The sequence below is a fragment of the Charadrius vociferus genome, unplaced genomic scaffold (genome assembly GCF_000708025.1).
Source record: "Charadrius vociferus isolate BGI_N301 unplaced genomic scaffold, ASM70802v2 scaffold199, whole genome shotgun sequence".
NCBI lineage: Eukaryota > Metazoa > Chordata > Aves > Charadriiformes > Charadriidae > Charadrius > Charadrius vociferus.
The window spans coordinates 1,202,464-1,214,707 of record NW_009650091.1 but is presented as its reverse complement, the minus strand read 5'-3'; the positions used below and the strand labels follow the sequence as shown (position 1 = coordinate 1,214,707).

At 43.0% G+C, this 12,244-nt stretch overlaps 1 protein-coding gene across 1 annotated transcript in view; it reads left to right on the top strand.

Annotated features, from left to right (window-relative positions):
• The first annotated feature begins 413 nt into the window (after positions 1–413).
• SLC7A11 (solute carrier family 7 (anionic amino acid transporter light chain, xc- system), member 11) overlaps positions 414–12,244 on the top strand; it is a 59,817-nt gene continuing 47,986 nt past the window's right edge. The window contains exons 1-3 of the mRNA XM_009892169.1: positions 414–690; positions 3,680–3,806; positions 7,814–7,929. Of these exons, the coding sequence (XP_009890471.1) occupies positions 414–690; positions 3,680–3,806; positions 7,814–7,929 (520 nt within the window). The remainder of the gene's footprint in view (positions 691–3,679; positions 3,807–7,813; positions 7,930–12,244) is intronic.

The following is a 12,244-nucleotide window of genomic DNA, read 5'->3' as shown; positions in this document are numbered from 1 at the left end:
AGGAAAAAAAAAAAAAAAAAAAAGAAGAAATGCTGAGTAATGCCAGAGGTTTCTCAAATGGCTGATGCAAACCTGGAGAATTTGCATCATCATTCAGCTGGAGTAACTTGGTATGACAAGAGCTTAAATACAAGTCCACGCGGAAGCTGAGCTCGTTCCCAATGATAGGGCAGTACCAGCTCGCAGCGTGGAAGCGCAGGTGTTCCTGAGCAGCGCTCGCATCGCACTCAAGGCTCAAATACACTTGAGGAACTTGCTACCTGAGTGCAGGAGCAGCTGGAACGATAAGAGAGGGCAGAGGAAGAGACTAAGTAGTTGGCTACGCAGAGAGGGGGGAAAAAAAACCCCTTGAGTTTCTGCTGCAAACTTTTTTTTGCCTGCGCTCGCCGTCGGCGTGCTGGTGGCACTGTAGCATGTTTAGGAAAGCTGCTGTAACCACCGTCTCTAATGGAAACTACTTGCAGGGGCAAGCTAATGGCAGGTTGCCCTCTATGGACGGCGGACAGCCAGCCCAGGGGGGAAAAGTTGTGCTGAAGAAGAAAGTGACACTTCTGAGGGGCATATCCATCATAATTGGAACTATCATTGGAGCTGGCATCTTCATCTCTCCCAAAGGCATCCTGAAGAACACGGGCAGCGTGGGCATGTCCTTGACTGTCTGGACGGCGTGTGGTATCCTCTCACTCTTCGGTAAGTCCCTCAAAAGTTTCTAATTGGTCCAGAGGGGCGGTCGGTGGATTATTGCTGTCGTTTGCCTGATTTTGCCATTGGATAGCAAGGCAGAGTGTGGAGCTTCAGGACCAATAGGGCTACAGAAGGTCTTCGCTGCGTGATAGGTTGCATGGAGGGCGCAGAGGTATGCAACCCCTGTCCCTTTGGCACCTGGTTGGAAAAGATTGGAAGCATAAATTATTGTTTCTCGTGGGTCCCTAAAGGAACGGGGAAAGTAAATGTCCTTTTTATGCCATACAATGTGCTGTATGCATCATGTTTTCCTTCTGGCCGTAAGAGGTAGTTTACGGTTTGCTTGTAAGGCCCCCGGCAGCCCGGGACGTGTGTCGCTTTGCTCCAACACCGGCAAAATGTTTAGACAGCTCGACTTAGTTCCCTAGAGGCTAGACCGAGGTCTGAGAGGAATAATTCCTACTGGACATAAGCTGTATTGGCACGAAAGGGAGCAAAGTAATAACCCTAATAACCCCTCTCCCCAGTCCCGTATTACTGCTCTTTACTTTTTTCCTCGCTCACGATGTTGCCTTGAAAGATTAAGCTGCAAAAAAACACGGTGTGATGGAAACAAATTTGTACTGCGAGTTTTATTGCCGGTCTGCCTACCGTGACAGTTTTTACTAATTTTGTGTATTTTTGAAGAGTATTAAATTCTGAAGAATGGCAGTTTATTTGTTCTGTGCACAAAACCCCCATTCAGAGCGGAAAAGCCCACTCTGGCCTCGGCGGGACAGAGGGTCCATTGACCTACTTAATGAGTTAATCTCAAAGAAGCTGAAGAACTAACATGAATATTGGCTTTATTTAAAACAGAAATGACTTGTTTGCTGGCAGGAGGAAAAGAGGACAAACACGGACTAACACGTGTCTGCTTAAGAGGTGGAACATGCAAATGCCACCCTGTGTAAATTGGCTTTGAGCTTAAAAGAAACATAGACTGTTTACAGGCTAAGCCCACCCAAGCCAAACAGACAGCGCAAGCAAGTTAGGACCCGTTTTGGTCAAATGTTAAATGTCTTGGTACAGTGTGCAGCGTAATCTGTCGTGCAAAAGTAGAAGTGCTGTCCATAACTAGAATTCCCTCATAAAAACAGACCACGGATACAATTTGTAACCCTGTCAGAAGACCTTGGTCTTTAGATTTGGTCAAAGCAGAATTTGCTTAAGCATTGCGTTTTTGGCTTTAACTTTAGTAGTAGTAATTTTCTGGCTGTGAAGCAAAGTCTGTACAAGAAAACTCCCCCAAAACCTCTTTTATCAGTTGGATTTTCTAGGTCATTTTCCAGATCTCAAGATATGAAGAACTGTGTAATTTGGCCCAGCAAAAGATACTATCTCTTTTTCCAAATGGACCTGTTACAGTTATTTTTTCATATTTTTTTTTATGCCATGGGTGTTTTTAATTCCCTGCATGACTTAATTATAGTAAAATCACATGCAAAGATCACTTAAGGTCTTCCTGAGGCCATGCGTATAACATGTATTGAAATGCAATTTCATTTCATCCTGAACCTCACCAGAAGAGGCTGGCAAGAGAAAACCCATCATTAGCTTTTTTTTTTTTTCTTTTTTTTTTCATGTGGCTGCAAGAATTCCTTTAAGTACGTTTTCAGGTAAGCTGAAGGATAACAGAGAAAAGCTGCTACGTTTTTGCAAAGCCCCAAACAAAGCCAGTGCACAGTGATGGAACTTGTCGTCATGTGTACAGCTTTGATGGGCCTTGTGCGTGTTATGTGGTTTTGACAACTGCAGTTTTCATCTTAAAGGGTTGCAGCATAAAAGAATGCAGGGAACAGAGCCGAAATAAGTTCATATATGATGCTGATCTTAACTCTGTGTTTACAAACTTTATCGCTGTTTTCATCTGGCTGCTAAGGCTTTTCTAAAAGGGCTGCCTACGTTTATCAGAGGTGGTACACCGCTCTACCGACGCGGTCCACCCGTGGAGCTGCGAATCCGCTGGCTTTATGACTGGGTGATGGCTCGTTAACCGGCAGTAGCAGATGGTGCATGGGTGAAGAAGGCTTCATGCAGGTCCTCATAGTCGCAGCGTGCTGTTGCCTGCTCGGTAATGGCAGAGGCCACGCGATGTGCCGGCAGCAGCCTCAAGGAGCTCTCTGAGAGCTGCTACTTGATGGGAATGCCGCTAGCGCTTGCTCCAAAGGGGCCTGAACCACTTCTGCATGAACAGATGCAGCAACGTGATGAGGATTTGGGTTTTATGTTAGTCAGTGGAAACGCACCAAAGGACCAAGAGAGACTCCTGCTACGCAAACGTGAAGTTGTCTGTATTTAAGGCAACGCAGAAATGAACTGAGCTTTCATTGCATTAGCAGTACACAATAACGCTGCACCGTTGTTGAAAAGCCGGGGCTAAGCTATCCCCCAGATTTTGTATAGAAGATGTTGGGAGAACTATTAAGGAAGATTCTTAATCTGCAATTCCTTCTTCCAAATTTTGGCCAGTCGATGCCTTCGCCTGCGGCGGAGGAGGGGGAATGAAGTTGTTCCCCGGTTCTAAAGGGTTTTTGTTCAGAGGCTGAGCCAGGTTTCTTCAGGGCTGAAAGGAGCTGATCATCATTTGATAACAAGCGAATGTGTCAGAAGCTCTCCCTTGGCGGTGCAGTCAGGCTGGCTGGGGAGCCGGCGTAGCTGGCATGACACAGCGGTTTGCTGTCCCTTTTCACGAGAAACAGATGAGTCATGGAACGTGTTGATAGCAAACAGGTTCTTCAGTGGCTTTACACATAAATGTAACTGGATATATGTACAGTTTGGCTAACTGCAAGTCCAGCTGAATGAATTCAAACTTAAAAAATCGCTTGAAAAAAAATTCTTAAAATATATCAAAAGTAGTTGCGATACCACGGCAGCTCCATTGTTTAGCTTATAAATGTTTTGAAAGGTATTTCTGGATATCTCTCGTGATGCTACGGTTTAATTCTCACAGGTGCCCTCTGCTATGCTGAACTAGGAACATGCATTAAGAAATCTGGTGGTCACTACACCTATATCCTGGAGGCCTTTGGCCCATTACCTGCTTTTGTGAGAGTCTGGGTTGAATTGCTCATCATTCGGTAAGTCTATCGGGGCTTTTCTGTGTTTCTTTTCTGATAGCAATACTCTTTCCAGTCATAAAGAAAAATCTCCAACACATGATGGGCGAAACAAATCAAATATAACTTGATTAATGAGATGTGTTCTTTTAGTATGGTTGCTCCAGAGAATTTAACAATACTGTTTTGCTTGTCAGCCTTGAAACATTCAAGAAGACGTATGTGCATGTATGGAGGGGGAATGATTCTAAGACAACCACATGCCACACCTATATGTAGTGTAGTGGAAGAGGGAAGTCACCTTTACATTTTCTCAGTCTTGGCAACAGCTTTTGGAGCAGGTGGATACAGGAATAACTCCTGATGAAGCTACTGCCCAGTAGTTTTCAGATTTGGGGATACCATGTATTCTTTATATGTCAATACAGGTCCCCATTTTTTGTTTTTGTGGGGCGTTGAAGAACTTAAATCTTGATTACTATGAAAAGCACTGACTAGCCAAAGAAAGCAATATTAAGTCCTTGCGTATCTAAAATGTCCAAAGTATTGTTTTGGTGTGTAAGCCTGTGTCTCATGCAGCCCTTGATATTGCATAGATAAATTACAATATGAAGATGGCAAATCACTGAATCATGTAAAATAAATTTTCATAATGTAAATGAATCTCTGTAGCAAACTCAAATGCAGCCCTTTGAACTTTTAATTTATTTTGTTGGGTTTTTTTACAGGCTGAGGCTGGAGAGCTCATGACATGTAGAACAGGGCAACTCACTTATGCAAAACGACTTGAGGAATGCTGCATTCCCGCCTCAGGCTAGTTAGCACTCCTTTCCCCTCTCTTCCGCAATCAGCAAATTAGTCACAAAAGCTCAAGCCTCATTTCAAATCACAACTATGTTTACATAATATTGACAAGTTCTAGCATAGACCGTTGAGTTTAAAAGCACTGACAGTGCTGAGTCATTATGAATCCATAAATCCTTATCTTGTTTCCGGAGGAAATCATTGTGTATGTCAGATGGTCCCTTCCATCCTCCCCACCCATACGTAACCTTTGAGTTAACTGCATCATTTCCATCAAACGTGATGAAAGAGCACATGTCTCAACTGTATTCACTTTTTGCCAAAAAGGAAAACCAGACAGAGGAAACGGACCTGTGTTTTCATGGTGAGAAGCACAGTGCTGCGAACCTAACTTTACCATTGCACATCGCAGAATCAACAAAAGAAAGTAGTGTTAGGTATTCCCCTCTTAACCTGCACCTTACTGGGCGGGGGGACCTTATTAACCTGGGCACAAATACCCACGAGAACCCAGGCTTCAGAAATTCCTCTCCTTGCAAAATTTTTTTTTTTTTTTTACATATGACAGTGTCCCAGGAGTGTCATGAAAACACTCTTAGTCATCGTGATCTGCCCCACACCCAGAAAATAATCATCTTGCATGGGAAAGGAACATCAGTGGATTCTTTAATCATCAAATCTGAGAGGCAGCAAGGGAGGTGTACTTGTTATAACTTGCGATGATCAGAGCGGCGCTGCCGAAACTCTGTGTAGAGTTTTATATCTGACTCCTGCATTGGTAAACTAATTGGCTGCTGCTATCAAAGAAGTTGCGACCTAATGTGTGTGCAGGTTTTTTGTTTTTTTTTTTTTCAGTAGATGAAGTTGCACACACACTTCACGGCTAAGCCGTTTTTTCCTCTGACAGATTGCAGGATTATCACACCCACGGGCTGGTGGAGCAGCCGCAACCAAAATAATCATTTCCTGCTCTTGTATATCTTTTCAGCCACTATTTTACAGTCTAGGACACACTTAAACTCTGCCCACATACTGATTAAACCGTGCCAGCATCACCTGCTGTTTAGAAGTGCCTTTCACTGCGCTGCTCCTTATCCAGTACAAGTGGGAACTTCTTTCCTCCCCAAAAGTCAAGTTGTGGGTATATTACATAATTTTAAAAAGAAAAAAAAAAAAAAACTAAAAGGTCGTTTTCAAACAAGTGAAGACGACTGCGTGAATGCATTGTCTGTAGCGCTTAATGATGGTGGTTGCTAAACACAGGTTGGGTGAGAGTGCAGTGCCAAGTGACTCCGTCCCCTCTGGTATGTGCTGGGACACTATATCTGCTCCTTTCTCGGTGGCTTTTTTTTGCTCCTTGCCCTTCAACGAAAGCTGGTAAGGTGCTTTCTGTCCGCTCCTGAGCACGCAGCTGTTAGGGGGCTGCCAGCCTGTCTTTAGGATTGCGGTCAAAAGGAATTGACAAGCAATCAATCCCCCATTCCTTCAACTTCCACCTCCACAGATTGACTACGCTACCCGCCCTCAAACACGGCGATACGAGAGACGCAGCTATTTATTAGAGGTATCATTCAGGAGCTATGTTTTTAAAAACACAAGGATGTGGATAGCAGCAACTGCCTCTTTAAAAAGACCTTTCTTAAAATGAGAGGGGAAAAATCCAAGTTTTGGGAAAAGCAGCTGGGACTGAGGAAAAAATCCGGGAAAGCTCCGAAGATCTGATCTTTCATCTGATCTAGGACGCTTCAGACTACTTTTGGCAGGCTGCAGCGCTCAAAAGCCGGAAGCCTGGTGCTCATCTTCTGTAAATCAGAAATATTTCACTGAGGTAAAGTCAGTAAACGCCTGTGTAAATCCAGCACCAAGGACTTTTGGTCCCTGAGCGGAGGCAAAAGTTGCAAAGCCGATTCTTGGCCAGGGAAAGGCACAGTCCCCGTGTGTGGGGGACGCACAGGCAGCAGCCCTCGCTTGGCCACGCAGAGATTTTCCGAGGAAGATGCTTCTGTTCTTTGCTGCTCTGCAGTTTGCTCCAACACAACGTGTGACATTTGGGTTGAGTCATAGTGCTAAGAGAGTGGGGTTTGTGTCAAGGGTGAAACTCTCTTGTGGAAAATGCCCTTATTGTTCGCTGGAGAAGAATTACTTCTATGCAGAATTTTTGCACTGTTCCATAGCATTTTTAACAACTATAATTTTATTAAAATTCTGTAAGGTGAGGCACTGTTTATGAAATGCTGTAGATTTTTTTTTTTCCACAAGAAATTTTCTTGGACTCTTGTTTAACTCAAAAATTTGAAGCGGAATCATATGCCCTTTTGTCCTTATTGTGTGTGAGCGTGTGCTGAAGCCCAGATGCCACCAGCTGTTCTAGGAAGGGCGAAAGAGTCCTCCCGAACCAAACGTGAACGGACCGCTGGAACTGCAATACGCTGACAGTGTCTGCTCCAAAGCATAGGGTAATTTGCCGTTAATATGTGTCAGTGCTAAGGCTTCTGGCAAGCATTTAGATTGTCTCAAGGCTGTATGAATATTATAAGTATTTCATATTTGTAAATGCAACATCTGCACGCCTTCACCTTTCTCTGTTTCATGGTAGGTATTTTCTGTACTTGGAGGTTTTTTTGCCCTCACTTGCAGTGCTAGAAAGTTGTTAGTCAATAAAAGGAACAAATTCTGTTTGCGTTTTAGGAAATCTCATTTTCATTCATTTTTTGCATTGTCTCAGATGTTAGTAACAGACTTGGGTAACTTTCGGATACTTATTTCAGTAAAGCCGAATTTTCAGCTTAATTAAAATAATTTCCTTGTATCTCTGAGGGGTGAGATATACCTGGCCACCAAAATTCAGTCCTCAGTGACTTTTACTCAAGGTTTTGCCCATGTAATCTAATTCTGGCTACGTTCCCTTTAAGCGAGTGAATGAAGATTTGTATCGATACCGTTCCTTTCTGTTTACAGTTGCTCCACAACACAGAAGCTGTAGGACCAATCCTGGTAAGAAGTGATGCTGTCAAGATCAGAACCGCTGAGCAAAGCTAAGCTGCTCGTGGTTTCCTGCTGCCTTCAGAAATCACAGTACATGGCAGCATAGTTTCGAGCAGGCACCAAAATTAAGTGTGACTCACGAGTCTGTGACAGTAAAGTTACAGCATGATCCTGTATGAGTATTGTCTCTGTATTGTTGCAGATTAATTTCATGATTGTTGTTGTTGTTTTTACTCTAGCCCTGCTGCCACAGCAGTGATATCGTTGGCATTTGGACGCTATATTTTGGAACCTTTCTTTATGCAGTGTGAAATCCCAGAACTTGCGATTAAACTTATTACAGCTGTTGGCATCAGTAAGTATCTAACTTTAGGTGTTAGGGAAGGGTAATGATGATGTGAATTAAAAAAAGAAGAAAGTAATTGTACACTGAACAGGTAGTCGTTTGATGTGAATCATTCCAGAATGAGTATGCATCCAGTGCCAAGGGCACGAGCGTGACTTTTTGCCTGGGTATATGTGCTTGTGAACATACGCAGCAGTAAAAAAAAAAAAGCAGACTTTATTAATGGCAGGGAAAATCTATTGCCAAGGCTGATTCTGTTGCCACTTTAATTAATGGCAGAACTCTTGTTACTTTTGTGGAAGCAATTTCAGTCCCGACGAGATGGTGAGCCGGTGCCAGAGATACGGAGGAGTGATTTCCCGATTTTAAGTGCTTTGCTCTACCTCTGTTTTAGGAGGCAATCGAGTGCCAAGTATGATGCCATGAAGAAATGTAGTTCTCCAGAGTGGAACACAGGCAACATGAGATCATCTGCCCTGGTCCCACTCTGTCCTTCATAGCAATAAAACTTCCTGAGGCACTTGGGGTTCGGGAAGCGGGAACCCAACTGATGGCTTTGGGAGAGGAGTGTACAGCTTGATGCTTGTACAGCATGTCTGTCACCAGCACCTTGTCCTTCTCTTGCTACCTTTGCTATTAGTGTTAAAGGGATCGTTTAGAGCTACAGGGAACCAATAATTGCCAGTGGAAGGAGGGAGGTTACCCTGAGGTGGGGAGGAGCTGGGCTGGTATTGGGAGGTCGCATGCAACAGGAGGGCGGAAATCGTGATGCGAATGGGACTCTGGAGCCAAGTGCCCGTAGCGCGAGAGGCTTGGTTCCAGTTCTCTCTGGTCACTGGTGATGATGGTCCTTGCACACATTTGCGTTCAGCTGTGCTGGGAGGAGAGTGCAGGGTAGACCTGTGAGTAATTGGTAACAGGTTGTTCCTTTCAATTTGGTCAGTGCACGTATCAGAAACAAAAGGACCGGAAAAAAGGAATTAAGACATGCAAAATGATCAAAGGCGCACAGGAGACCCCTTCAGTTTTGCACAATAAGAGGATCAGATAACTTTTTCTTTCTTTGGGGTAGGGAGTTCAGTTGACATTGAAATTTCCAGTCTCCAGGTTACTGTGGCTTTTTATAGGAGGTCTCTTGATAAGAGTTCCCTTCTGCCAGGAGTGTTAAAAAAATCAGTATGTGACCGCATTTCTTTCTAACTTAATTATGCACAAACTATAGGTTTCATAGGAATAATTGAATTAAGGACTTGAATTTTGAGGTCAATGACTTTTTATAGCTACATCTGTCTAAAATATTTCAGTGCAAGGTAAGGGTGAAACAGATGTTCAGTACCTTCAAGGTCACTGAGACAGAAGGAACGTTAAGTGAGGATTCCATCAAAGCATTTTGTTAAGTGCATGTGATTCAAGCACAATAAGTGAACAATTTGAAATAGGTTTTTATTGCTTTTAATTTAATTGAAAATCTGTGTGATAAGCCAGGGCTTCGCAAAGTAATTAAACAAAGAAGTAGCATTGCGGGGGGGGGGGTGCGTGTGGAGTTACGCTGAAGTAATTACAGCCTAAAGGGAGAGAGGAGTTCACAGCAGACTGCTCCTATGGTGGGCACGGGTCTGTACAGTGCAGGTAGGATGAGCTCTCATTTACCCAAAGAACGGATTCTGGTAGAAAGTTTATAGTGGTGAATGGGGCAACGCTGAGGAAAACAGTGACGCGTCAGACTGAGGTTTTATCTTTATTCTTTGCAGTATGTTCTACAGCGGAGTTTCATTTGTAGTAGTTTTTGATCATATGCTACACTTAAGCTCAGGGATGCTGGAGTGCGTGACTGTTATTCTTGCATGGTAAAAATTAGCTGTTGCGGTAGTAATTTTTGTGAATGTTTTGTATTGTGCATGTAGGAAGGGTGATAGATAAGATTAAGGTTGTGTTGAGCTGAACAGAACAGACACATTGGAGCCCTGAAGATCTTATAATCCAGTTTAGTGGTGCCAAAGGTAGTGTTTGCTTCCACCGAAAATTTTAAGTTAATCAGAAAGTGAACTGATGTGCCTTTTGTCTTGTTGTCCAGTCCTGGTCCCTTCTCCCTCCTGTGACTGATGACAGAGTGCTCATCGCATATCTCTATTGCACGAGGGAAAGGTAGTGGGAAGCGCCATTAAATGCTGTCCTTGGGTGAGGCTTTGTTCTGTAGTTTTACCTTGTCATTTCTGATCATACTAGAAAGGGCAGGAAAAGATTTTGAAAAATCTCCAGGTTATCCCTTGCCCCCAAACACAATCAGCGTATCTAAACCATTTCTGACAGATGTTTGTCTAAACTGGTCTTAAAACCACCACTGAGGGAGATTCTGAAGCCTCACCTAATACTGTAGCCTGTTTTTTTTCTATCCTTGTCACAAGACAGCTTTTCTCATTATTTTTTTCCCCACCAAACCCTCCTTTTCTGAAATTTAAGCCTATTTTTAAAAGGTTGCCTGAGATGGAGGCAGCCAGGATTATGATGGGGAGTGGCAAATACTGCTGCTCCACTACCAACTGCAAACAAGTACTTCTTGTAGAGGGGCTACAACCCATTCTGCTCCCCACTATTCCACCTCAGTGTCTTTGCAGTGGAAAAGGAATGATGGTGCTGCAGAGTTGATATAGACCACGTGAGAGCTAAAATGGAACTACTGGAGATAGTGACCTTCAAAAAAACCCTCATTCTTGGTTTATTATTTATAGGAAAAAAATTCCGTGCTGGCCACAAAATTCCCCTCGAAATCACATCTGTTCTGAGCAATTTTGAACAATCTGTAGAAGCAAGTTTTCTGTTCCACGATACGGTGGTTTCTTTTTTTTTTTTTTTTTAAATAAAAACAACCAACCAAAAAGTCCAAACATTTCAATGACTTGGTAGAGAGATGTTTGTGTGGAGGTTCTCTTCAGATACCCCAGCTGTCTGAACCTCTGAAGTAAAGGCCACCTGTTCTTTTCAAACTTAGAAATCACTTTAATTCACTCAGTATTTCTCAAGCAAATCTCCGTGAGAAGAAAAACCTAGGCAAACACAAGATATGCATATCTCAGTCTGTCTGTTGGTCTGCCATATGCTTTTTCTGAACTCAGTCAATTTAACTGCACCTGAAAGAAGCGCAGACATCACAAAGATATCTAATTACTACAATTTTTATGAAAATAAGTGGCCAGGTAGAGGAGAGGTAACCTGGATGTGCCCCAACAGAGGGAAGGACAGCTAAAGAAAATGCAAACAGGAGATGAGGCCTTCTAGACGAGGGTGGTGATAGTGAAAAAAACCCTATACTCGTGTATTATTTTATTGGTATTTTAAAATTTTTCTCCTTCTCTTAAATACATTGGTAACAGGGAGGGATAAATTATACTGTACAAAGGTGTTGAATCGTGCTATCAATACATAACCTAAATAAATACGCAATCTTAACTGAGCCTGTTAATCTTTTCACTTGGCCTCCATATCAGAAAGCAGATAAACAGGTTTCAGCTATTAAAAGCTGTGAGACTGAAAGCAGGTTACCAATTCACACGTTTTCAAAATTTTTACACTCATTCACGGATATTTTGGGCATTTTTCCCTGCAATAACATAAAATTCCCCCTGCCTCCCCCCCCCCTTTTTTTTGAGGTCTGCCAAAACCCCTCAAATATCCCAGACTATGGCTGTTAGAGGCAATATTATGCTTGAAAATCAAGGTCCCCTGTACAGATCTATCAGTGCTTGCCGGCAAATACTCCAGCCAAAAGCTTTATTGGTGTAAATTTGGTGTGTATGTGAGTCTATAGTTAGTTGCTTTTTCTTTTTCCCCCCCCATCATGGCAGATGTTACAGACATTTCTCTTTACCGCTGACAGTTTTCAGACTAGGTTTAAATTAAGACATCTCTTGGCCTGTGGGGATAGCAAAAGCTGCTCTGATGGGTGCTTTTGTGCCTCCTGCAACTTCGTTTTAATTGATGCATTAGGATCTGCAAATGGAGGGTAGGTTTTTTTGTGTGTGCGAATGGCTTGACCTGACAAGTTAGGGGAGGGCAGGTTCCTTGGTTTTCTGCTGAGGCAATATACATATGTACATATATTCTTGAAAAGTAGGCCAGGATGTAATGCTTACTGCTGTTTCTCCCTTTAGGATTTCATTATCCATCTATAGCTGTGGCCGTGTGAAGGAAAGGGATTGTGAAAAGCAACACGACCGGTGTTACCGTTGTGTTTGATTGTTCACGAACCCCATTTTATTCTCCCTCCATACTCCCCTTGCTTAGGACTCATCTCGCTTTTAGTTAGGTGTTGAGTTTACGGTAATTG